Source organism: Ictidomys tridecemlineatus, chromosome 2 (assembly GCF_052094955.1).
Source record: "Ictidomys tridecemlineatus isolate mIctTri1 chromosome 2, mIctTri1.hap1, whole genome shotgun sequence".
Taxonomy (NCBI): Eukaryota; Metazoa; Chordata; class Mammalia; order Rodentia; family Sciuridae; genus Ictidomys; species Ictidomys tridecemlineatus.
This window is the reverse complement of record NC_135478.1, coordinates 225,763,436-225,789,860: the sequence shown is the minus strand read 5'-3', so window position 1 is coordinate 225,789,860 and position 26,425 is coordinate 225,763,436. Positions and strand designations below refer to the sequence as shown.

General features: G+C 56.6%; 1 protein-coding gene across 4 annotated transcripts in view; it reads left to right on the top strand.

Moving 5' to 3' along the window:
* The window catches only part of Kcnh2 (potassium voltage-gated channel subfamily H member 2), a 32,302-nt gene extending 6,534 nt beyond the window's left edge, over positions 1-25,768 (top strand). For 2 of the 4 annotated variants that reach the window (XM_005326658.3, XM_021727271.3), the window contains exons 3-15: positions 11,308-11,472; positions 12,524-12,967; positions 13,563-13,774; positions 18,009-18,437; positions 19,011-19,398; positions 19,756-19,955; positions 20,423-20,675; positions 21,909-22,102; positions 22,403-22,502; positions 22,912-23,184; positions 23,269-23,455; positions 23,762-23,939; positions 25,214-25,768. In XM_005326658.3, coding sequence (XP_005326715.2) covers positions 11,308-11,472; positions 12,524-12,967; positions 13,563-13,774; positions 18,009-18,437; positions 19,011-19,398; positions 19,756-19,955; positions 20,423-20,675; positions 21,909-22,102; positions 22,403-22,502; positions 22,912-23,184; positions 23,269-23,455; positions 23,762-23,939; positions 25,214-25,363 — 3,173 coding nt within the window. In that variant the 3' untranslated portion in view covers positions 25,364-25,768. Of the gene's footprint in view, positions 1-11,307; positions 11,473-12,523; positions 12,968-13,562; positions 13,775-15,175; positions 15,592-18,008; positions 18,438-19,010; positions 19,399-19,755; positions 19,956-20,422; positions 20,676-21,908; positions 22,103-22,402; positions 22,503-22,911; positions 23,185-23,268; positions 23,456-23,761; positions 23,940-24,812; positions 24,937-25,213 lie in introns of those variants that run through there. The other 2 variants (XR_013435496.1, XM_005326659.3) reach the window with 2 other exon arrangements.
* The last annotated feature ends 657 nt before the right edge of the window (positions 25,769-26,425 follow it).

Below are 26,425 nucleotides of genomic sequence, written 5' to 3'. Positions count from 1 at the left end.
CTCTCTCTCTCTTCTTCCTTCAGCACCCCTGAGCCTTCCTCTTGTTTTTCCTCTCCTCTATGGGGCTCTGTCTGGAAGTCTGTGTCTCCCCATACCTCTGACTATTTTGGTCCTGTTTCTATGTCCCTGTGTCCCCAGGAGCCTGTGCGTGGGTGGGGAGAGGGGTGTCTCTGGAGAAGAGTCTATTAGCTTCTCCACTCCAGCTGCAGGCCAGTTGCCATGACAACAAGGTCAGAGGGCCCCAACTGCAACAACTGACTCTGAGGCTACAGGGAGGGGTGGGACCTGAGGTCCAGACGTGCTCCTCAGTGTGCCGTGACCCCAGAGCCCCAGAGGTGACCCCATACTCACTGGGATACTCTTATCCCCAACTTGGACCCCAGCCTCTCAGGTGCTCCTGCTGGTACTAGCCTCATGCCATTGGCCTCCTGCCATCCTCCACACCCCAGGCCATCTCTTCTGGTTCTCTTCTCACATTTCCCACCCGTCCCTGTCCCCTCGAATCAGAGGCCCTGCTCTGTTATGCCAAGGCCTTCCTTCTTCAAATCAGATGTCCACTTCACCTCCCCTGCAGCTCCAGACCTTGCACTGGTCTAAACTGGTAAAAAGGAAGCTTCTTTTCAAAGTGGGAAACCTTGAGACTGGGAGGGCAGGGGGATCAGAGGTTGGTGCTTGGCTGTTTTGTCTGGGTGTCCAGGAAAGGCACCCAGAGTGATTCCAGGAGGATCTGGGAGCTTAGATGGAAGGGAGCATTTTACAGTGAGGCTGAAGCCATTGTGGGGCTTCATCTTAGATGTCATCCTGGCCAGGACCTGGAGATGGGCAGGTGAGAGCACCTGCAGGGTTGTTGGGGCACTGGGCATGCTCTCAGAGACTGGCTGCCTCTCTCCATTGAGCACTTAGCTTCTGAGCTCTGCTGTGGTGGGCTGTCCTGGCTGTTGGGGGGCTTCCTGTCAAGTCCCACCCAGGGTGAGGCAGGCCTATGGATGGAGGGGTGCTGTTACCTTCGGTGTACCCAGGGCCTGGAGAGTGTGGGAGGGTGGCTCCTCCGTGTTGTGTCTGCTGAAGCCCCCGGGAGGAGCTATGTAAATATTTGTGCAGAGCTGTCTGGGGTGGAAACAGAGTTGACAGTGGCCTTGGGCTCTGGGGAGGAGGAATGGGGGAGCAGTAGGAGGGCCAACTTGGAGGCGTGGGATGGGGTGAGTGTGAGCCTCTTTTCTGCCCAGAGGTGGCTTCCTGTGCTGTTTGATTTGAGGGGTTCAAGAAAGCCCTTATATGCTTATTTATTTCCCCAAGGGTGCCTGAAACACCCCCTTAGAGAACTCATACTTGGGCTGAGAATTGTCCCTTTTTCTTTAAAAACACTCTTGTTGCCCTTCTGTGTGGGCAGGAACGTGGGCAGTGTTTGCCTTCTTAGATGAGGGGCTTAGCAGAATTTCCCTCCCTGACAGGCCAGGAGGCCTGGGGTTAGGGTCAGCAAGGAGCCAGGAGGGACCTCTGGGACAGGTAGCAAGCATGGGAGGTACATGGGCAGCAATTTACTCATGGAGACCTTTGTGCTGTGTATTGGGGCTGGCCTTGAGTAACTCCTGTCCTGAGTGGCCTCTTGTCTGCTGGCCTAGAGACGCTCGGAGGCTCAGGCTGACTCTTATCTTCCTTCTCCCCAGTGCTGAATGAGCTTACCATATCCACCTTCCCCACCAGGCTCCACGAAGGTAGAGGTAGTCTGTTAGTTTTGTTCTCTGTGGTATCTGCATGCCTGGTGCATAGTGGGAGGGTCAGTACCTGTATGTGTTTGCTGAATGAATGAATGAGGTGGGCAGGTCTGTGTGGTAGAAGACCAATGCTGCGAGTCAGGTAACTTGGGGGCCATTTCTGGCTCTGTTACAGACTTGCTGTGTGACTATGGGCAAATCACTTCTCATCTCTGGGCCTCAGTCTTTCACCATAGGAAAAGCTTTGCAATAGTCTTATATCAGGCTGGGCAGGATGACAGAGGATGAGGAGGCCATCAGGGCTAGGGGAAGGTGGGACCAGGTGGAGGTGGCCTGAGGTAGTACTGGGAAAGCTGGAAGTCCTCTAGTGTTGCTGTGTGGGAGACATAGTGGGTCCAGGGAAGGTATCTGAGGGCTCATGGCCTCCTCACTTAGGAGGTGGGGCATGGAGCACAGCTCTGGGGAGGAGGAATGGGACAAGAGATGGCAGCTGCTGGACAGCTCATGGGTGCACTCACTGTTGTAATCCTGCTTTACAGTTTGCAAACTGGGAGCCCTTCCCTTGGCACAGACTGCCTCCCAGCTCTTTCAGAAACAGGGTTCCCTGGTCATTTTATGGGATGGGGGCACTCTTGCTTGCAAAGGCTGAGGGACTGGCCTGGGTTTATCTGGCTGGCAGGGGCCCAAGGTGTCGCCATTTCTAGAGCCCTACTCAGTGTGGATCTCCTGTGTTCAGGCTGCTTGCCTGGAGGCCCTCTGGGGATGAGTTGAGCTCATGGCCTTAGGAAACCAGGGTTTAGCTTGGGTCTGAGAATCTGGGCCCTCAGTTCCTAAGTGGGATCATAGTGCCTGTCCCCGTGCTGCAGGGGTGAGGGTGTTCCTCCAAAAGTACAGACACCCGCAAGCAGCATGCCAATCTCAAGGCTCACTCTACTTGCCATTCAGCAGGCTGTCACCCTGTGGCACCAGGTCTTGCTGTCAGATGGTGGGAGCAGCTACCTGCCCTGCACCCTGCTGAGCACCCCTGCCTGCCTCTCCTCTCCCTCCCCAGGCCTCCGCTGGCCCAGCTCCCCAAATTACCGAAAGCATAACACTCATGAGAATGTTCTTTTACCCTTTCTCTTTCATTTTATTTTTACCTTTTCCCTTTTGTTTCACTCTCTGGTCTCCTTAGGCTCCCTGCAGGCAACCATTCAAGTGTACTTACTGTGAATGTGTTGCTTGCATATGTTCTTGCAAATGTGTATTTTGTCTGGGTAGATGCATATAGATTTAATTTATGTAAATGATACTGTGCTATATATTGTATTCTGGTGTTCACTTTTCTGACACAGGAGTGTGTCTTTAAGTCCAGTTGGGCTGCTGAATGAGCTTACCATATCCACTTTCCCCACCAGATGTCTGGTCTGTGGCTTCCCATTCTGAGGTGTGCATCCACTGTGTCTTACCTGCCCACTCTCCCAGGGAAGGATCCCAGATTGTCTCAACGTCTCTCCCACCAGAAGGGATACTGCAGCAAACATCCTTATACATGGGCCCTTCCAGACCTGTGTGAGGATGTCATGTGATACCTGCCCAGAAATGAAGGTGTCAGGTCACAGGACATATGGACTCTCAACTAACCAGACTCATTCGAACAGCTGTTCCAGTTGTCATTTTCCTAAATGGAGCATGAGAACCATCTACCCCTACCATTCTTGGCTTTATCCACCTTCCTAATTTTTTCCAATCTCATACGTGAAAGTGAAATCTTGTTGCTTTAATTTGCATTTCTTTGATTTTTAGCGAGGTCAAATATCTCTTAGTCTTGACAGCCCTGTAGGTTTACTTCCCTGTGAATTGTTTACTTATGTCCTTAGCTCATTTTCCTGTTGAGGTTGCTGCCTTTCATTTCTGTGGATCTGCAGGAGTTGCTTAAATATTCTAAAAACACAAATGCATACAATTAAATATTCAGTATATTTGGATAAGGTGGTGTACACCTATAATTCCAGTGACTAGGGAGGCTGAAGCAGGAAGATTGCAAGTTCAAGACCAGCATCAGCCACTTGGCGAGACACTGTCTCTTTTTAGGGCTAGAGATATAGTTCACTCATAAAGCACCTGGGTTCAGTTCCCAGTACTCAAAAAAAAAAAAAAATCAGTATATATCAGATGTTAAGTTCTTGTTGAATCAAGATATTGTAAATATCTTCTCCCTTCAGTTCCTGTTCAATTTATCCCTATTATGCTTAATATTGATAAAATAAATCATTGAGTTTTAGCTTTGCTTGTGCTTTTAAAGCCTGTTGAGGATATTAATAACTCTCTGGAGGTTGCAAAGATCTACCTTTCTTCTGTTAATTTAATTGTTTCACCTTTTTCATTTGGGTTTGGAATCCATCCTGAGCCTTTCTCAGATGTGGTGTCGTGGTGTCAAGCAGGGATCAGGTTTTATTTTTTCCATGCAATGAGCCAACTTTCCCAACACATCTAGTCTGTGTTTTTCCATTGATTTGTGGGGCCACCTTTAGAATGGATTAACTTCCCACATAGCCATGGATCTGTCTCTGAGCATTCTGTTGTGTTCCACATAGTTATTTGTATGTTTTTTGCATCAGAACCACATTTAAAAACAACAGAACAACCACAAAACCAGAGTGTGCAGTGCACCTTATGCTCCCTCTATTCTTTTCAAAGGTTGACCTGGCTGTTCCTGGCTCCTCTTCTTTATAGATTTTGGAGAAACTTTATTAGGTTCCTGAAAGGAAAAACAAACAAACAAATAACAACAACAAAAAAAACCCACACACAAACCCCCAAATCAAAAAACACTAGACTCTTGATTGGAATTAGATTAGTTTTGTAAGTTGATTTAGGGGGATTGACATAGCTATATTTGTCCAGTCAAGAGCCAGAACTGTCCTTCCACTTACCAGACCATTTCTGTTTCTTTTATGTGAGTTTGGTTGTTTTCCTATGTGGGCTTTCTTGGCCGATTCCTAGATATTTTATGGTTTGTATTGCTACGGAATCAAATCTTTTACTTTTCACTATATTTTCTAGTTGCTGCTGGCTGCTGGTGAGGAATGCTGTCTGTATTCGTGGGTCGATCTTGTATCTAGCATGCTTGCTGAGCTCTCTCCTGAGTCCTAATTGCTTATCTGTTGATTTTGTCCCCTCTCTAGGGAGATGACCCTGTTGTTGGTAGATGATGCCGTTTTCTTGTTTATGTCTGGGTCGTTGTCATGTGCTCAACCTGCCTTCTCAGGGGTCTGCACCAGCACTTGTGTTTTCTTGGGTATGGTCCACAGAGCCCCATGGGAGGGCAAGCCAGGGAGAAATTGCACTATTGGTTTAATGACCAAGAAGCTGTGGGCTGCTTGATAAAGCCTGCCATGGCAGAACTGGAATTGGGACAGGCTTTATCAGGGCTCCCCAGGCGCTCTGGGGTATGCTGGGAGCCATGATGGAGCACCAGAGGAGGGCGAGGACCACACGATTGCCCCCTGATGGGCAGTGCCAGCTCTGTGTTGCCCTTGCTCCCCTGTGGCAGGCTGTGTGTGGGGTCACAGTGAAGGGCCGCTGGAGGGTACCCACTGGTATAGTTTCCACTTTTCCCCCTGCCCCTTGCCTAGGTTCCTAGCAGCATCCTCTGTTCCATCGTAACCATTGACTGTTGCTTCAGGGAAAGATGCCTGATTTCCCATGGTGGTTCTGTCTGCTGTCCAGACCTAGGACAGGGGCTTCTGTGGGCTTGAGACAGACAAATTCTGTCCTGAAAGGGTGGTCTGTGTCCCTGGATCTGGAAGGGAGGTGAGAAAATAGGGACATGGCTTGTCCACACCTGCCATAACTGTTACCACCCCTGAGGCCACTAGTAGTCCTTCCAGGCTGATCACCCAGTACTTCCCATGAAGAGGGTTTTCCTGGCCTCAGGCCCTGACTCTTGGCTGGGGAGAAGCTCTCCCCAGAATCCAGCCTGTGATGATCTCCTGTGCAAGAGGTGTGGTTTTGGACATGTTCCTAGAGAGAAGCAACCTTGTAGGCCAGGTGGAGCAGTCAGGATAACCCCTACAGAGGGGTCCAGGAAGCACCGAGGGGAGTTGGAGGAAGAAGGAGCAGGAGGGGAGAGGAAGCTGGGGGTGGCAGGGTGCTGGGGTGGCCGCTAGAACTGTGAGTGGAGCCCACGAGCAGCTTCCCAGGTCAAGGTGACTCTCACCTTCCGGGGGCTTCTTGGCAGGAGGGCAGGAGGTATGACTCCTGGTTCTTACCACATGAGGTTGTGGCTGGAGAGGTGGGGTGGCACCAGGAGACTGGCAGCAGAGCAGGCTTCAGATTTCCTGGGCAGAGCTGGCCTCTTGAGGTATTGTAGTGGTGGTAGAGACTGCTCAGCTGTGCCACGGACTGCAGGTTTGGTGGCAGGTGGAGATGATATGATGGCAGGGGCTCTTGGCCCCATTCAGACAATCACTGGCAGGGTCTGGCTGGAAGTGCAGGTGGAGGGTTCTGTCTAGGGGTGCTGCTTCTGTGGCAGGCAGGCCTGGCTGGAGCCCCCCAAGCGTTCCTCAGATCCTGAACTCAAGAGCTGTCTCTGTCTCTGATACACACATGCTCTGTTATACATCTGTGCACACACATGCACACGCATTCACACATACATACACACATGCACACACATGTGTGCACACATACTAATTTACTGGCCCTTCAGACTCCCCTACTCTGTCCCCTGGGTCTGCAATGTCCCTAGCCTTCCCTGGGCCCCCTGGCTGCCCACGAAGAGCGGTGTTAGTGACATGGTGGCCACTGGCCAGGAGCAGCTCCCGCTGCATTGTCCTGTCGCCGCCACCGGGCTAAATATAACCTGACACTGCACAGCCCTGGGTGGCTGCTCGGGAGACAGCCTCTGCCTGGGGCGGGGGACAGGGCTGACGGCAGCCCCAGCCTCCTGCCCTCAGTGTGACTTTGGACCCATTCTGGGCATAGCTCCTCCTGCTCGGAGCGTGGCAGGGAGGCAGCCAGGGTGAGGATGCTGGAGGTCACCTTCCCTGCAGGGACCCGCCACCAGGCCTCGTTATGGCTCTGGATGCTTTCACAAGGCCATCTGTCATTTCATCTGGCACCCAGGGCGGGAATCACTTGTCCCTGTGGAACCCACAGGGAGTCTAATCTCAGAGGTGGGTGACCTGCCCATAGTCATAGAGCCAGTGAGGGGGAGGGCGAGAGCCCCGGTCTCCTGATGGCCAGGACAGAGAGCTTAGCTCCCCAGGGCTCCCCGCCATCTGGTTTGTCTCCTCCTCCTCCTCCTCCGTCTTTTCTGTGTGCCGAACTGTGGTCCTTTTGAACACTGGCTCACGAGGGCAGGCCCCAGGACTGTCTTTTGGTCATGTCGCTCCGAACGCTTCACCTGTGCATCCTCAGGGATGTCCGTGAGGTTGTGAAGGAGCCACGAGGATACTGATTTACAGAGGCCTCAGCCAAGAACTGACCTCAGGAACCTGCCCAAGGCCACTCAGGTCATCTACAGGCCTCCTCTTCCCTGCCTGGCGCTGCCATGAGAGATAAGGCCTGGCCTCTGATAAAGCCACGTGTGGCTCCCCTTGGGGCCTGGCTTGGGCCAGTGGTGTTGAGAGGTGGAAATCGGGTTTCGGACCCTGGGTGGAGCCCTGACGTGGGAGGGTTTGGATGCAGGGCCCGGACAGTTGCCTCCCCCAGGTATACTCCCAAGTAGGAGTTGGCACCAAATGAAAGCAAGCTAGGTGCTGTGCCCTGAATGATGGGGGTCTTCATGGAATCGAGATGAGCTGTTTCTGCCACATGTGGATGCATCCAGACCTGCTCCTTCCCCAGGGTTCCTCCTGCTGCCCTGTCCCCACTCAGTGACCTGCAGTGAGCCACATGTCCTCTGAAGTCCTACTGAGAGTGCCTGCCGTGCCTCACCCTGGCCAGCAGGGCCCAAGGCACCTAGGGTTTAGGTATAAAGAGCAGCCTCCCTTTTCCTTGTCTCTGTCCCCAGGGAGGCCATGGGGTGGAGGCAGGCTTGGGTTGGGCGGGGAGGCTTCACTTGAGGTGAGGTCTCTCCAGCTGTGCTGGGGCTGGGGGTTGGAGGAGGGGTGGTGGGATGTGTCTTGTCATCAGCCACATAAGTCATGCTGGCCCCGGGGTCTGCTCTATGGCTGAGACCCATCTGCTCGCCTCCTTCTCTTCTTTCTCCAGTCTGTGGAGCCCTCCTTGAGCCAGGCTCCCAGCCACATGGATCTTATGTCCTTGTATACCTCCAGCTCTGTGGGGTGGGCCTGTGTTGCAGGCGAGCACCCTGGGACTCCGCAGTATGTGACAAGCTCAGTGTCCTAACACGATGGGCAAAGGCTATCTGACCTCCCAGCTGTCCCCCCTTCCCAGCTGTCCCACACCCTTCAGGCTGCTCGCTCCTTCCCTGAGAGCTGAAGGCTGGGCTGCCTCTGGAGTGTGGGCCGTGCCTGCCACAGAGTGGCTCTCTGCGGAACTGCACCCTTGCCCAGCCAGGCCTTGTGGCCCTTCCTGTGGCCACCTCTGCCTTGGGTAAGCAGAGCCCCTGATGGGAGACAGGGTGACTTGGAAGGGAGGGGAGAAGAGTGGTGGGCTGGAGGCCTGGGGCTGGGTGGGCACTGGGGCAAGGGAGTAGGCAAGACTGTTGAGTAGGCCCTGCCAGCCATGCTCCCTCGGTGCAGCGTGGACGCTGGCTCTCAAGGTGGCTTCTCTGCTGGGAAGTTGAGCATCTTAATGCCCACAGACTTCTGTTTGCTTTGTGCTACTGCCCAGCTCCAGCTCCTACCTCTAGCCTGGCTGACCTCCCTGTCCCCCATACTGCTAGTCAGTGGGGTCTAGCCAGCAGGCCGAGCTGAAGAGCTTGGGGGGGTGATGTGGCAGCTTAAGGAGGACCGGCCAACCTGGCAGGTGAGACAGTGCCTTCGAGATGCCAGATCTACTCAGCCTCTAGAGTTCTTTCCTTCCATCCCCATCCCCATCCCTGTGCCTGTCCCCGTCCCCATCTGTGTCCCCTTCAGCCATCAAGCAGGGCCAGGGTTCATGTGTTTGGAATAACTAGATCTTTGGCTGGATTATTTGGAAGGAAAAATTTCTTAAATGTCAACACAGGGAGGGGGCTGTGAGGATTCTGTGTGAGGGTGCCTGGCACGGGAGGGAGGCTTGTCCTGGAGCTTCTCTGTTGGAAAGAGGAGGGTTATTGTGAGATGCCAAGGTCCTGGGCTAGGTAGGCCTTAGAATGCAGAGTTGGCTTCTTTTGGACTGACATGGGAATGGGGTTCTGAGGACTCAAGGCCAGTGTTTCTGGGGGCCTTGTCTTGGGGACAGAGACCCCAATCTTTCTGGAAGGGTTGGGGCCATCTTCCATGTTCCAGACTCTAGACCTCTCTGAGACGGGTTTCCTGGTGAGGGCCATAAATCAGGGCCTGGATCACTGGGGTGCCCAGGGTGGATTCTGGGGTCTCCAGGGCTGAGGTTTCCTGGTCGCTGGCCTCTCCTGAGTCCTGAGGAGGCCAGTCTCTATTCAGACCGCTGCCGGCCATCACCATATTAGGGCATAAACTCCAGGCGGGCTGTCTGGGTGCCAAATGGTCTCCAGCTGGGCCCAGCCCCCTGCAGCTCCAACACCACAGCTCTATGTCAGAGGCCGGAGGTCAGGGGACAAGAGCAGCTGCAGGAGGGAGACCCACACAGAGCCCCTGAGCTCAGGTCCCTTGTGCAGAGCCTGGGATACGGTGAGTGGAAGGGCTGTCAGGTGGCGCAGAGGTTTCCTGACCAGCTCCCCCTGGGTTCAGCTCTTACCTCGGCACCGTCCCGTGAAGTTGGTCTCAGAAGACCTTTTCCACTAGAGGACCCCGTGGCTGATTCTAGACCAGTGCTAGAATCCCTGGGCTGCTGCAGTGCCAGCCTCATCTCCGGCCTGTCGGCGCTGAACCCAGCCAGCATCTTAAAGGAGCCAGGCCCTTCCACCCAGTCCGGTCGCCACAGCCAGCTCTGCTCCCCGCCTCCCCACACTCAGCCCCCCAGGCCTGGCTGGAGGCCTCCAGCACTGCTTCAAGTCCCTGCCCCGCCCCCTCACATCACCACTGCCATTACAGGGGGGAGTGAGGGGGAGGGTCAGAGGGAAGGGAGACTAGCCCGAGGAAGCTCTTGGAAATAGAGGTGAGCATGAGGGACAGCTGAGGCTGGGTCACTAGAGATGGGATGGTACCACGTGACTCATCACCCCTCACTTCTTCTCCATTGGTGACCACCTCCTCCATGTCACCGTTGCCTGGCTACTGACACTGTGAGCCAGCACTGGCTGGCTCCCAAGGTGTGTTATGCCAGATGCCAGGCCCCACAGAGGCAATGTGGACACTGGGAGGCAGAGAAGACCAGTGGACAGATAGGAAAGGACTCCACTCACCTCAGGAAGAGGAGGAGCTGAGGAGCAGGCCTGGGACCTGGGAAGAGCTGAGATGAGGCTAGAACTCAGTGGTCTCTTTCAGAGATGAGTGGGGTGGGGCCCATGTGTGCCATAGGAGCCCAGATGGAGGGGTGAGCTGACCTGGCCCAGTAAAGAGGCTCTGTGGACAGAGACTGAGAGGGAAAAAATCTAGAACACAAAGAAAGTTAAGATGAAAGAGCTAGAAGTTTATTAGTTTATTTCTACCATGTCACAGGAAAGTACTTTTGTGAAATACAAGATGGCATGCTTAGATACCGTGGCAATGCCAAATAGCTGTAAAGGTCTTGAAACTCTTTTTTTCAACGTCTCTACTTATCTCATTGTGGACTGACAACGGCTGGGAGCTAATCTAGAGGGAACAGAGACAGGGACACATAGCCATGGTCAACTGTAGTGTTCGGTGCATGCCAGACCTGGCCCCAAGCTCTCAGCACGTGCCAACTTATTTAATCTTTGCAACCAGTGAGAAAAGAATCATTATAATCCCTACTTTATAAGAGAGGAAAACGAGGCACAGGGATGTTAAATAACTTAAGAAGAATGCAGACGTCATTAAGCTGCAGAAGTGGGATCTGAGCCCAGAGATTCTGGGCCTAAAGCCGGTGGACTTGACCACGAGGCAACACTGCCTCGAATGAGAAAGAAGCAAAGATACATTGAGAGGACAGGAAAACTGAGGTGGAGATATGGAGGAAGACATGATCATAAGCCAGTGATAAAAAACACACATAGGGAAGGGGAGGGCAAGAGAAAGAATCTAGGCAAGGGCTGGGGATGTGGCTCAAGCGGTAGCGCGCTCGCCTGGCATGCGTGCGACCCGGGTTCGATCCTCAGCACCACATACCAACAAAGATGTTGTGTCCGCCGAGAACTAGAAAATAAATATTAGAAATTCTTTAAAAAAAAAAAAAAAAAAAAAGAATCTAGGCAAGGAGGGAAAGATGTACCCAGTAAGTTGGGACAGATACAGTGAGGGATGGAGCCCAGACTGGCAGGGTGCATGATGGGGGCAGGAATGCTGGAGGGGAGCGGGGGAGGCAGAAATGGATGGACCCTTTGGGTCTGGAGTCCATCCTGGCTGGCTCTGTGCCCTGTGCACTTGGTGTCATGTGGCATATTCTCCCCACCCTGCAGGGAGCTGCTTCCTGTGTCTGGTGGATGTGGTGCCTGTGAAGAACGAGGATGGGGCTGTCATCATGTTCATCCTCAACTTTGAGGTGGTGATGGAGAAGGACATGGTGGGGTCCCCGGCACGTGATACCAATCACCGGGGCCCCCCCACCAGCTGGCTGGCTCCCGGTAAGTGAGCCCTGTCAGGAGTACGTAGTCTTGCTTCTCTGGGCTCTGAGCTGCACGAGACCAGTGCTCCGCAGGAACAGAAGGAGTATGAGAACCCCAGGGAGTAGCCTGGTCCTGCCTGGCCCAGGATCGGCAGTCAGGGCTCAGGATCACGCGTCCTTGGGTCAAGACAGCACCTGTTTTTCAGCCTTTCCTGCTGGTTTCCTACCCCACACCACTAAGGACTGGTCTTTTCTGTCCTGAGCTATTCTGGGATGGAGACTCACCCTTCCTTGATGGCCCTGGCCACCTGGGAGTGGATACCTCTGCTCATTTGAAAGCTGTGTCTCAGGGACTCAGTTTCTCTCTCTCTCTCTTTCTCTCTCTCTGTCTGTCTCTCTGTGGAGTTTCTGTCCTGTGGTCCTTCTTGATCCTGGACTGGCCAAGTTCCCCTAAGTGGCCCTGCTAATGGAAGAGAGGATGTGAGGGAATTCTCTCCTTGGTTAGAGACAAGACATCTCCACCTCTTTCCCTGGGTCACCCAAAACCTCCGGTCCCTGTCACCCAGGACGACCTCTTTGGGATTAATTTAAAAATCTCCCTAGAGTCAGGCACAAGCCTTCATCTCTTTGTTTCTCAAGCTCTAAAACAACAACAGTAATGACTCTGGTCCTGCAGATGCCAGCTGCCAGGGTATGGGAGAGAGCAGCTGGCATCACTCCCTACCCAAGTGCAGGCCCAGCACCGACTATGACCTCTAGAGGGTCACTCTGGGCCTCGATGCCTGATTTTCCTCATCCCTACAATGAGGAGGATAGTCCCTTCCAGGGCAGTAGAGAGAATTAGGGAGGACTTATGGAATCGGCCTAGAAGTGAGGCTAGCAATAGCAGTTGATTAAGATTAGCCTTGGCTAGATTACCTGATTTTTTGGGAATTGAGTTCTGTGCCTGGGGCTGGGGATGGAGGGCTGTTAGGTCCCTAGTTCTTCGAGGTGGGGACTCCAGCTTCTGGAGGCCTGGCCTCCTCCAGGTGGCTGGCAACCTGGGGCCACAGGCCTCTCTTCTCCCACAGGTCGGGCCAAGACTTTCCGCCTGAAGCTGCCTGCACTGCTGGCGCTGACCACTCGGGAGTCTGCTGGGCGGCCGGGCAGTGCGGGCAGTGTAGGTGCCCCCGGAGCTGTGGTGGTGGATGTGGACCTCACGCCTGCGGCACCCAGCAGCGAATCACTGGCCCTGGACGAGGTGTCGGCCATGGACAACCATGTGGTGGGGCTTGGGCCGGCTGAGGAGCGGCGTGCACTGGTGGGACCAGGTTCACCTACGGTCAGTGCACCTGGCCCACACCCGTCCCCGAGGGCCCACAGCCTCAACCCTGAGGCCTCAGGCTCCAGCTGCAGCCTGGCCCGGACGCGCTCCCGAGAGAGCTGTGCCAGTGTGCGCCGTGCGTCTTCGGCTGATGACATCGAGGCCATGCGCGCAGGGGCCCTGCCCCCACCACCGCGCCATGCCAGCACGGGTGAGGCAGGCCCAGCAAGTTGCCCCACCTAGAGGTCTGCGCCCTTCCCGACCCACCAGGCCTGCAAGCCCAGGCCCTCCGCCTCCTCCCTCTCCCCTGCATCCTGGGTGCCAGGGAGCCTGGGAGATGGAAATCCCATTAAGCACTTATTTAATCTCATTAAGTGGCCTTTTACTCTATTAAATGTCCATTCATCCCGTTATACTCTTCCACTCCCAGAGCCCTTGCTGGCTCCCGGGCCCGCTGTCCCAGGACCTCCTGGAGCAGGGGTGGCTGTGGTTGGACTGGCAGCAGAGGCCTGGAGGCCCTTGACACCACTGGCTTTCCGGCAGGCCCCAGGGCCTACTGAGCAGACTCTCTTCGCCCTCATTTGGCCTTCTTTTCACAACTGCATTTCCTTTTTAAAATGGGGAGGGGATCTGGTCCTTGTTTGTTTCTGTGACTTTGGGTCTCCTGATCTGACCCCATTGGCTCATGCCCCCCATGGCCCTGGCTGAGGAGGGCTTGGTCTTCACTCTGGTCTCAATGCCCATGGCCTGACTGCCTGTCAGCCCCTGGCCCACCCACCTGACCTGACTTTGCCTCTCCACCCCAGGGGCCATGCACCCCCTGCGCAGTGGCCTGCTTAACTCCACCTCAGACTCGGACCTCGTGCGCTACCGCACCATTAGCAAGATTCCCCAAATCACCCTCAACTTTGTGGACCTCAAGGGAGACCCCTTCCTGGCCTCGCCCACCAGTGACCGGGAGATCATAGCACCCAAGATAAAGGAGCGGACCCACAATGTCACCGAGAAGGTCACCCAGGTAGGGCTGCGGTCAAGAGGTCAGGGGACGGGGGCCAGTCAGTGAGAGCCCCTTGAAGTGGGGCCACCCAGGGGGCTGGTGGAGGGGAGATGCTCCAGAGCTCGGGCAGGAGAGGAAGCAGTCCAAAAGGTCCTGGAGAGAGGGGGCCAGGTGACAGGCAGATATGGAGGGTATGGCTTGAGGGTGGACAGGGCACTTGAGAGAGGGGACCTGAGAGGGCCGGGTGGGTGGGAGAAAGTATCCTCAAGGATGTGAAGGGTCTGGCTGCAGGATGTGTGTGAAGTTGGTTCTGGGGGCAAGCAACAGGAGGACACTTCAAATTAGAGGAAGCCACAGAGGTCAAGGTCGGGAGGTTCCTGATTATTCTGAAGTGAGGTGATGCCCCAGGTGGCGGTGGGGGCTGGTGGTGTGAGGATGGTCTGCAGGTGTCCGCTGTGTCTCCATGGCATGGGAGAGGTGGGTGTCCTTCTCATGTGGGTGAGGGAGGGGGTGGTGGTGGGTGCAAAGATAGGGAAGGTTCAAGTCCCTGAACCCTGGACCAGAGGAGACCACTTGTCTTTGGGGCTTTGACCTGTATGACCCTGTTGGCAGGGCCTGTCTAGCTTTCGTTCCCTCCTGGCAGCAAGGTGGTCTACAACACCCCCAGTGCCTAGTCTACCCCAACCCTTCTTCACATCATGGCTTTGGGGATTTGGGCACCAGGAGTATAATCTCTGCAGTGAGCGAGAAGCCCAGAATAGTGGGGGACCCCTTTTCCTCAGGCCCCTTCCATAGCAGCTGCCCAGTTAGCCTGTGTGAAGGAGCTGCCCTGCGTGAAGGAGCTGCCCTGCTCTGGCCTCCCTTGGCCAGCCTCCTGCTGCCTCTGGCTCTCTGGGTCTCTGCCAGGTCTCCAGCCCCTTGGCCTTGACTCTAGAACATTCCCCCACACCCCAGGCCCTTATCTGGCTGCCTACCTCTTTGCCCCTCCGGTTCCTGCCTCTCTCTCTCCATTCCCACCGGGTCCCTGGCATCGGCCCTGCCCTGGGCCTGATGCAGGTGCCTGTGTCTTGTGGATCTGCGTGTCTTGTCTGAATGTGTCTGTGTGTTGTGCCCCTGCCAGTCGCCGGGCGTCTCTCCATCTCTGGGTGTCTCTTTCTGACTCTGGCTGGCTCGGCACTGGACTGGCGGGGCGGGGGTGTTGGGGAGACCATTAATCTGTGGTGACAGGCCAGGCTGCTGGATGAGGGGGAGGGGCACGGGCTGCGGAGCGGCTGCAGCAGGAGCTGGGAGCAGGCTGCGGGGGAGGGGGCCGCTGGCCTGGCACCGGGTGGAGGGGCGGGCACGGGCAGGGCGGGGGAGCCCAGTGTGGCGGGGTGGGGGTGGGGACCTGGGAGAAGGAGGGGCCGGCCGGAGGAGCAGCGGTGGGAACCGCAGCTGCTGGGCTGGCAGCAGGCGGGCAGAGCGAGCGCAGCACCCTGGCAGCGAGGCCCACACCAGGGGCTATGAGCAGTATGAGCCAGGCAGACTGCAGCCCACGATCACTGCCCAGGTGACCCCAGCCCTGGGGCCCAGCCCCAACCACCCTGGCTTCATGCCAGAGGTGGCCCTGGCTGCCAGTTGGCCAACCTCCGGGGCACAGCCTGGGCTGGGACTGCTGCTGGGGTGCAAGTAAGGCACTGGTTGGGCCCTTGGGCCCCAGGGCATGCAGGCTGGGGGGAGTCAAGTCCTCCATGGCAGCCCCAGCAGGGAAGGCGAGCAGGACAGGGGCTCTGCGGCCCAGGGCCCAGAAAGGCCGGGTGAGGCGGGCCGTGCGCATCTCCAGCCTGGTGGCCCAGGAGGTAGGTGACCCGGGCCCCTCCTCCCCTTTCCAGGGCTGGGACACTGAGGCAGGTGCTGGCAAGTGGGGAGAAGTGCAGAGGGCTCCAACTCAGGCTGGGGAGATACCTCCTGAGAAGTCGGGTGGTTTGGGGAGCCATGGAGTCTGAGGCCCTGCCCACCACCGAGCTCCTGCCCACCCTGGCCTGTGGGGGTTTGTGTTCCCAGTGTTTCCCTGACTCGGGGGCCCCCTCCTGTGGTTTCTGTGACCCACAGTCTTCTACCTCAAAATGCGAAGGGAGGAGAGAAAGACAACAGGAATCAGATGGGGCCCAGAGAGGGTGGTGGGGAGATTTGGGGAGGCAAAGGAGCCAGCCCGCAGGGACAGTGAGAGGCTGGCGAGCACAGCAGGCCTGGCACGCAGGTGCGGAGCTTCCTTGCTCTGCGGGAATGGCCCCTGTGACAGGGAAGGGAGGCTTGCTGAGCTTTCAGGGGTTCAGGAGGCTGGAGTCTGAGGAGGGCAGAGGCTGGAGGCCACTGGGTGGGTTGTGAGGACATGCTGGGCTGAGAACTGGCTCATCTTTTCAGGGGAAGCCTAGGCCACGGTCCTCCAAGCTGTTGGTTACTTCCTGGGAACTGTCTTTTTACTCCCAGTGGCTTTCTTGTCCCTTGTGAATCCCACTACTGCCACCACCTTTCCTGGCCCTGCCCGCCCCTGCCTGCCCCTGCCTGGGCTCTTATGACCCTCTTACCTGGGGGATAGGTACAGGTGGGATTCTTCCCCCACAGATGAGGACCCAGGGTTTGGTCAGTGTTCTACAGGACAACAGGTCAAGGGGATGACAAACCTGGCCCCAGGCCATGTGGGAAGCTAGTGACGCAGAGCTGGGACTGGCCCTCAGGCCGATGAGGTTGGCTGTTCCAGACCTTGCATTCCTGGGCTTGCTGCACATGCATGTGTGCACTGGGGCTGTGGGCAGACTTGGGCGCAGGATCACTGCTGTTAGGGGTCGACCAGCACAACCAACTTCCCTAGCACAGGGAGGAGTCCTATTCAGGGCAGCTACCTCCTTCTGCCCTTTTCCTGTGGGGTTCAGTTCCTTTCTTTCAGTTCCCACTTGAGCCCTGAAAGGCACCACACCATACACATTTACCCTTTGCCTTAAGGAACAGCCCACTTAGTCTGAAGGCAGGGCAGAAATGGGATTCTGGAGGCCTGTCCACAGACTCCTCCCCTGCCCCAGGCCTTATTAGCTACTGCCCCTGTACCCTCAGTCTGGTGCCTCTGTGTCCATCCCAGGATGGCCAAAGCCCCAACTATGACCCATCTTACCTTTTGGTTATTTATGGGTGTTTTCCAACCTGTCCTTTGTGTAGGTGGGCCCCAGGGATCCCCTCTTGCTAATGAATGGGATTCTTTGGGACACCTCCCAGCCTAGACATGGTTGTCCCAGGAACTCAGTGCTTCTGGGAGCAGGGCCAGCAGCTCTGTGGGCTGGTTGAGGCCTTGGGTCTGGCTGCCCAGGGAGTGCAGGGTCCGGGGTGGGAGGGTGAGGGGAGGGTGTCTTGGGTTGAGTCAGATATCTGTGAGAGCATTCTGGAGAGCAGGGGCAGGACAGAGGAACACACAGAGGCTTCTGAAACAACATGGGAAAGCTGGTCTGAGTGCTCCCCAGTTTGGTTTGGGAGAAAGTGTCACGACTGCTGCCACCTGGTGTGGGTTGTGGGCCCACCTCTGCCTGACTGCTGCCACCTCAGCCTGTGTAGGCTGTGCATGCTGCTCCTAAGTGACCCTGGTGTGCATGCCCCTCTGTATTTTGTGCCCCAGCTCCTCTGGGCCTGGCTGTGTCCTCTGTACCTTTTGTAAGAGTAGGGGAGCCTGCCCTGGGGCTAGGAGAGTGGGAGGTGGAAACATCTTGGTTCTCCCTGCCAGTAAGGGCAAGGGGCCTGAGGCTGGGTGGCTGGTGTCTTTAGGCCAGTGGCAAGGCATGGGCCTGGTAGGACAAGTGTCCAGAGCCTGTCTCTGGAACTGCAGTGCTGGGAGCTGGAGTCCTTGGAACATTTTCCTGGACTGACACAGTGCGTATGTGCGGTGTGTGTGGGGTGTGACTGCATGGTGCCAGTTGCTGTCTGACAGTCTGGTCTGCATTGGTTGTGGGGAGCAGTACTGAGCTTTACTGCACAGTGCCCTGAATTATGGGAACTGAGAGAACTGTGTGGAGCCAGCTGTTCTGTGTGGCATTTGGGAAATGGCAGTGCCCAGGTCTGGGGGGTGGTGAGTAGCTATGGCTGTTTGGCTATGGGTTGGGCATTCTGATGGAAATGTTTCTGGTCTTCCTTCCTTACCCTGTTTGGCTCTGGCAGGGATGTCACTAGCTGTCACTCAGGAGGTTCCATGGCCTGTCTTTGTCCTTCACCTGCACCTTCCCTACCATTCCAGGTCCTGTCTCTGGGTGCTGACGTGCTGCCGGAATATAAGCTGCAGGCACCACGCATCCACCGCTGGACCATCCTGCACTACAGCCCCTTCAAGGCCGTGTGGGACTGGCTCATCCTGCTGCTGGTCATCTACACGGCTGTCTTCACACCCTACTCGGCTGCCTTCCTGTTGAAGGAGACTGAAGAGGGTTCCCAGGCCCCTGACTGTGGTTACGCCTGCCAGCCATTGGCCGTGGTGGACCTTATTGTGGATATCATGTTCATCGTGGACATCCTCATCAACTTCCGCACCACCTATGTCAATGCCAACGAGGAGGTGGTCAGCCACCCCGGCCGCATCGCTGTCCACTACTTCAAGGGCTGGTTTCTCATTGACATGGTGGCCGCCATCCCCTTTGACTTGCTCATCTTTGGCTCTGGCTCTGAGGAGGTGGGGTCGATAGGGAGACAGAGAGGGAGGAGAGGCCAGGAGGGCATGAGGGGGTGTAGAGATGCTGTGGGAGGTGGGGGGGCTTGAAGATGGAGGAAGGGAGAAGAGGAGAAATGGCCATCATAGGCAAGGGGGTACCTGAACAAATCCATTCTTGTGCCTCCTTTCCATATGGGCTGCCCAAAGGGCTTTAGGGGACTAGAGGGGGCTCTTTTTTGTAATTTGTCCACCCAAAGTACAGTTTTCTAACACTTCCAGTGCCCTGGAAGCTAGTGGGAGGCACCTTTGGGTGACTGTTGGACCTTCTGGAGCCCCTGTTTCTTAATTCTCATTATGGGAATGGGACCAGTGTGTCCTAAAGAATGCCCAGGATTAAAGATACACTGCTGGGAGCAGCGTAGGAGGTGCTTCCTGCAAGTGGCTTCGGTTATTAGAAAGGTTCTGGGAGGATGTCTTTGGCGAGTTTACTTCCAGTACCCTCTCCAAGGGCCACAATGCCCTTCCCCCACCCCACCCCCTTATTTGCCTCCTTATTTGCTCCCACACTGAATATCTACCCCGCATCTTCCTCAGCTGATTGGGCTGCTGAAGACTGCGCGGCTGCTGCGGCTGGTTCGCGTGGCGCGGAAGCTGGACCGCTACTCGGAGTACGGGGCGGCCGTGCTCTTCCTGCTCATGTGCACCTTCGCGCTCATTGCGCACTGGCTGGCCTGCATCTGGTACGCCATCGGCAACATGGAGCAGCCACACATGGACTCGCGCATCGGCTGGTTGCACAACCTGGGCGACCAGATCGGCAAGCCCTACAACAGCAGTGGCCTGGGTGGCCCCTCCATCAAGGACAAGTACGTCACAGCGCTCTACTTCACCTTCAGCAGCCTCACCAGCGTGGGCTTTGGCAACGTCTCTCCAAATACTAACTCGGAGAAAATCTTCTCCATCTGCGTCATGCTCATTGGCTGTGAGTGTACCTAGGGGCGGGGCTGGGGGCTGGGTCGGGGTGCTGGTCGTGGGTGGCAGGGTGGTGGGGTGGTGGGGTGGAAAGAAGAGAGGCGGTTAGAGCTCCTCGCCCCTTGCCCCGCCCCCACTTAGATACTCCAGGGCCCACCACCATGACATGGTTTGGAGTCTGGGAATCAGGGCAGGAAATGCTGAAGGATGGCGTGTGTTTGAGCATGTTTATATCCACTCTCAGACTGAGACGTGACCGGACCGCGGGTGTCGTGTCGTTGACCTGGTGCAGGGCCTGAGCAGAGGGTCCCCGTGGGAGGGCGGGGTCCCTGCGGATGCTGACGGCCCCACTCACCCACGCCCCCAGCCCTCATGTATGCCAGCATCTTCGGCAACGTGTCTGCCATCATCCAGCGGCTGTACTCGGGCACCGCCCGCTACCACACACAGATGCTCCGGGTGCGGGAGTTCATCCGCTTTCACCAGATTCCTAACCCGCTGCGTCAGCGCCTAGAGGAATACTTCCAGCACGCCTGGTCCTACACCAACGGCATCGACATGAACGCGGTGAGGCGCCAGTAGCTGATGGCGGGAACCTCTTGGTGCAGCAAGCCTATCTCCAATGTACCCAGTCAGTGCGAAGAGGGACCCTGAGAAACAGGTGGCTTCCTTTTTCTCAGGAGGAAACTCAAGCTCACAGAGCTCCTTTATTGGAGACCCCTCCCACTGGGTCAAGTGCTGAGCCCTTAGGCCATTTATATAGAGGAGGGCGTAAAATCCTGCTAGGGCTGAAAGCAGGCATTGGTCTCTACACTTGCACAGGAGAAAGTGGAGGTCTGGAGACCAACGGTGCCCATCCAGAGGTGGTGCAGCTGGAGTAGGAGCCCAGGTGCTTCCCTCGACACTGGACCTCTGAGGCTCTGGGAAGCATCCTGATCTCTGGGTCCTAGAGGAGACAGAAGTGTGGGGCAGTGGACTGGGGAGTGGTTGGGGTCCCAGGAGAGGGTGTCCTGAGTGGTCTCACCTGTCCTCAGGTGCTGAAAGGTTTCCCCGAGTGCCTGCAGGCTGACATCTGCCTGCACCTGAACCGGTCACTGCTGCAGCACTGCAAGCCCTTCCGCGGGGCCACCAAGGGCTGCCTGAGGGCTCTGGCCATGAAGTTCAAGACCACACATGCACCACCAGGAGATACGCTGGTGCACGCTGGGGACCTGCTCACGGCGCTCTACTTCATCTCCCGTGGTTCTATTGAAATCCTGCGGGGCGATGTCGTTGTGGCCATCTTGGGTACGTGGTGGGGGCATTGAATAGGAAATGCCAGCTGTAGCCTAGAGGGGCCTCAGCCCTCTGAAAATGCAGTCACGGAGGCTGTGGACCCAGGGCTGATGGCCCTTTAATTCACCCAACTCCGGCCCTCTTAGCTGGGCGGTGGGGAGGAAACACCCCCCCCCCACCCCCCCAGATCAAGCTGCTGAAATAAAGTCGGATCAAATTTAAATCCTCCCAGGTGAGCAGTGGAGGGAGAAGTGCCCAGCTAGAGACCACATTAGTGATTCCATGCAATATAGCTCCCGCACCCCTTCCTTTCTACCCAGCCTGTGCACATGGATAGTTGTGCCTGGAAATTGGGGACTTCTTGCCCTGGTCTGTTCTTTTCTTGGTGCTGTACACCTTAGGGGAAGATGCACCAGACTCTTGACCATGGCTTACAGTAGAAAATTTTAAGATTTTTATTTCTCAGCTCAGCACAAACACATACACACAGTCAATAAACATACACCCCACACAACTAAATCAAAGTTTCACTACACGTCACTACATGTAGTACATTCCAACTTTTTCTGTTCTATGCTATGTTATGGTATGCTATCCTCTTTTCTTTTTACTTTTTTTTTTTCAAACCAGGGATTGAACTCTGGGGCACTTGACCACTGAGCCACATTCCCAGCCGTATTTTGTATTTTGTTTAGAGACAAGGTCTCAGTGAGTTGCTTCACACCTCACTAAAGCGGAGGCTGGCTTTGAACTCAAAATCCTCCTATCTCAGCCACCCGAGCCACTGGGATTACAGGCGTGTGCCACTGCACCTGGCCCTATTTCAGTTAAAAAAAAAAAAATTGCTGGTCCTGATTCACTACTGTGTTCTCATCTATACCTTGAAGAACATTGCTTATAAGTGTGCAGTGTTTGGCTAGGAGGGTGTTTGGGACATGGAGGCTTGGGGCTAGAAGTGGGGTTACAACCCAAAGAAGTCAAGGCCACAGGCAGAGCTGGAGTATCCCAGGTGGGCCTTTTGGCTGGGTCCTAGTTGTTGGGAGACCCAAATTCCTGGCCCCTTTTCCCTCAGGCATTGAGGCCACTTGGCCCTGTCCTGCCTGCTGGGAGTTGGGGAGGGAGGACTGGCTGATGCTTCCCCTGGCTATGTAGCTGGGGGCAGGCTGAAATGCCCCGAAGGAGGGTACCGGCCTCCTCCTGATGCTGGCCTGGTGGGCTGAAAACTCTGTCCTCTCTGGCCTCCAGGGAAAAATGACATCTTTGGAGAGCCTCTGAACCTGTATGCACGGCCTGGCAAGTCCAATGGGGACGTGCGGGCCCTTACCTACTGTGACCTGCACAAAATCCATCGGGACGACCTGCTAGAGGTGCTGGATATGTACCCTGAGTTCTCAGACCACTTCTGGTCTAGCCTGGAGATCACCTTCAACCTGCGGGATGTAAGTTGGCCATCTCCAGCTACCCCCAGAAGAGCTGCCTTCTCCCAGTTGGGGGCTGTACCTTCACTCTGTGACCTCGAGTGTGCTGCTTCTCTCCCTCCATTTCCCTGTCTGTCCAGGGTTATAATAGGTTATGAAATCCAGCTTCAGCTCTTGTCCCTGGGAAGAATCCTAAAGGAGGGGGGCATTTCCTCAGCAGGAGCGCTGAGCCCCACCTCCTCTATGTTGATGAGGGGCCTTGACCTGACCTGGGTGAGGCTGGAGGGCAGAGGAAGGCCCTGACACCATTCTTGGTTCCAGACCAACATGATCCCGGGCTCCCCTGGCAGCGCAGAGTTAGAGGGCGGTTTCAACCGGCAACGCAAGCGCAAGCTGTCCTTCCGCAGGCGCACCGACAAGGGTGAGACGGGGAGGGCAGCGCGGGCCCTCCGCCCCCTGTCTGTTCCAACGCTGCCATCCTTAAAGGCGCGCTTGAGCCGCCAGCTCCCCTGCATGTGCTCTCACCTCAGACCCCCGCACCAGGTTGAGTCTTGGAGGACGCTGCCTTGAACTGATGGGCAGGGACACTGCAGGACAAAGGAGGCGAGGGGCCAGCCATGGGGAAGGTCCCTCAGAGCCCCGCCCAGGGGTGCCGTTCCCCGTGTGGGAGTTAGTGTGATTGACAGTGGTCAGGGGGAGACCCCAAAAGGCAGCTCGGCCCAGCCCTGGCTTGGCCCTTTCCCGGGATGGCTTCTATTCCTGTTTCCATCCCTGGCCCCCGCTGCTCTTCCCTTCTCTCCCCTCTCTGAAGTCCGTTCCGTTTCCCACAGACGCGGAGCAGCCAGGGGAGATGTCAGCCTTGGGGCCTGGCCGGGCCGGGGCAGGGCAGAGTAGCCGCGGACGGCCGGGGGAGTCCTGGGGGGAGAGCCCATCCAGTGGCCCCTCCAGCCCCGAGAGCAGTGAAGATGAGGAACCAGGTCGCAGCTCCAGCCCCCTCCGCCTGGTGCCCTTCTCCAGTCCCAGGCCCCCTGGAGAGCCACTGGGTGGGGAGCCCCTGACGGAGGACCGGGAGAAGAGCAGTGACACCTGCAACCCTCTTTCAGGTAGGGGCGGGGCCAGGGGGGCCGCGCGCGAAGGGCGGGGGCGTGGCCTTTCTTCCCGGCCTCACCCCTACTCTCTGGCTCCAGGCGCCTTCTCTGGGGTGTCCAACATTTTCAGCTTTTGGGGGGACAGCCGAGGCCGCCAGTACCAGGAATTGCCTCGCTGCCCCGCCCCCACCCCCAGCCTCCTCAACATCCCTCTGTCCAGCCCCAGCCGGCGGCCCCGGGGTGATGTGGAGAGCAGGCTGGACGCGCTCCAGCGGCAGCTCAACAGGTGAGTTGGCGTGCCTGGAGAGGGTAGGGGTGGGCTGCACTATATGGGAATACAGGAGCTGTTCTGTGGGGTGCTGGCCATGTTGTGGGCTAAAGGGCACTTGCTCAGTCCAGGCCTGTCTGTGGGTCCAGGCAGCCCGACCCTTTCCTACTCAGAGCTGAGCCAGGGCTGGGACACCCAGAGTGGAGAGGGACCTTGGGGTTGACCCTGCCCCCAAGGCAGTCCTGAAGTCAACAATGGTGTCTCTACTGAACATCCCCCCACCCCCCATGGCCATAAGTTTGCCCTCCCTACTTCTTGCTCCAGGCTGGAGACCCGGCTGAGTGCGGACATGGCCACTGTCCTGCAGCTGCTACAGAGGCAGATGACACTGGTCCCACCTGCCTACAGTGCTGTGACCACCCCGGGGCCTGGTCCCACTTCCACCTCCCCTTTGCTGCCTGTGGGCCCCATCCCCACCCTCACCCTGGACTCGCTTTCTCAGGTGAGTTCCCAGCCCTTCTCCCATAGCACCCAGTTCTAGTCCTGCAGTTCTACCCTGACTTGCCACCCTTCCTGCGAGGCCTCGTGCCCAGCCTCCCCCATCCTATTCCTGTCTTCTCTGGGGTGGTTCCTCTCTTCTGTCCCACCAAGAGGCTGGAGAGAACAAGACAGGAAGTAGACAGCTGGGAGCAGGGAAGCAGAGCCTGAGCGACACGGGCTCTCCTGGCATTGTCTGAAGGGCCAGGTTTCACTGAGGAGCCTGAGTCTCTGTGCCAGTGTGTCCCGGGTCCCTGCTGTGGTGACATATCCCCAGTCTTACATCTGCCCTCTTAGCTCTTTGCTCTAGCCATGCTACAGCACCCTCTTTGAAGGCTTCTGGCATTTCCGTGGTACTGAGGCCAAGCCCCTGGGCCAGGACTTCCTGGGCCTACATCTATCTCCTTCTGCTGGAGGTTGTCCTCAGATGCCCTTTGTCCTCTCCTAGAGGATCTATGTGTTTCTGGCCTTCTGAAGGACAACTGTGTTGGGCCTCCCTGCACCAGTTCCTGAGGGTGGAGAAGGGGGCTCCTCTGGTTCCCAGAGGCAGCTTGGGATCTGCCTCCTCCCCCCACCTGGCATGGCTCCCCCTCCCATATGCTGCCTGCTCCTGTTTGCAGACACCAGGGCCCACGTCAGCAAATGTGCCAGTCTCCCTTCACAGCCTCCCCCGCAGGGATCTCACCAGCACACTCGTCAGCACCCACAAACCCCTCCCGCCTGCCCTGGCGTTCTCCCTGGCCTTCAGTTGCCTGGCCGCCAGCCTGCCTCTGTTTCTAGGTCCTCAGAGTTCTTTCCAGAATTGCAGAAAGAAACCTCATCTCTCTTTCTGTCCTAGCTCCTGTCCCAACTCAGGGACTCCTAATTCCAGAGTGGGTTTGGATCCAGCGTCCCATTCCCTGGGGAAGGAAGAGGCTGTGCCCTCGTCTCTTCCCTGGCTGGGCAGCGAGGCCTTCTGTCAGGTGGAAGTCCCTCAGCTCCTCCCAGCTGCCTCTGTTCCCTTGGCTTTTGCCTTTAGAGGCCTTTCTCTACTTCCAGCCACAGTGTGTGTCCCTCTGCTGTCCCTGTCCTGCTGTCTGCATGGCTCTTCTCTTTGTCCCCTTCGGGCCCCTCTTTGTGCACCTGACAGGAGCTTCAGGGCTTCTTGACCTCTGTAGCCTGAGTTCTCTTGGCCCTCTCCACCCCCCTCCTCCTCCGTGTCCTGCCCGGCTGCTCACACTCCGTCCGTCGTCTTTGCAGGTTTCCCAGTTCATGGCGTTCGAGGAGCTTCCTCCGGGAGTCCCAGAGCTTCCCCAAGAAGGCCCCACTCGTCGCCTCTCCCTGCCGGGCCAGCTGGGGGCCCTCACCTCCCAGCCTCTGCACAGACATGGCTCAGACCCGGGCAGTTAGTGGGGCCGCCTAGTTCAGATGTGTGGCTCACCCAGGGTTCAGGGCTCCGCCTGGGCCGCTCCCCTCGGAGGCCCTGCCCAGGAGGCCCTGGCCGCGGAGGGGAGAGGACGGTGAAGGAGCAGCTCCTCCCTGCCCTTGGGACCATCTCCTCCTGAAGTCCCCTGGGCCCCACTGGGAGGGGCAGGGGCAGGGCCGGGCAGTGGACAGGGGGTCTGTGGTCCCCCCACTGCCCTGGGGGCATTAGCTGGTCTAACTGCCCGGAGGCACCCGGCCCTGGGCCTTAGGCACCTCAAGGACTTTTCTGCTATTTACTGCTCTTATTGTTAAGGATAATAATTAAGGATCATATGAATAATTAATGAAGATGCTGATGACTATGAATAATAAATGATTATCCTGAGGAGACTCCAGTGGTGCTGGGAGGGTGCAGGTGTCGCCTCCTCTCTATGTGTATGCTCCTGTTCTGGACACACTGGCCTCTGTGTTGGGACCAGGGCCTGCAGGGCTCCCTGAATCTCCAGGTGTGCATGTGGTAGGGCTGCCCCGGGGCTTGAAACAGGTCATCTTCAGGGCTTCCCCTGTATGGATTCAGGATAGCAAAGAACCAAGTGACTGCTGTGAGTTTAGAGGTCGTCCCCTGGGATCCAGCCTCTCAGGGCCATATTGCTTTCCTGGGAGGCACAGTGCCTTCCAAAGCAGACCCCACCTCGATGCAGCCATAATAGTTAATAGGCTAGCCCCATATTGACCCGGAGTCTGGCCTTCCCCCTACTCTCAATTTGGTCTCATTTTGACCCTTTATAAATGGGTGTCTCATACCCTAGTCTGGATACACTGGCTTTCCTTGACCAGAGCTCACCTGTCTGGCTGTAGATGGGCCTCACCTTGATCACCTGACTCTTGATCACAAGAAGAGCTGCCTAATGAGGGTAGAAGTTTCAGGGTGACTCATCTCATTATTGGGGAACAAGTCAAAACACATATTTTGGGGACAGCAAAGAGTCGCCCAGGCCGCATGTGCAGGAATGTGTGTGCACATATGCTGCTGGGCTTGTGAGCACA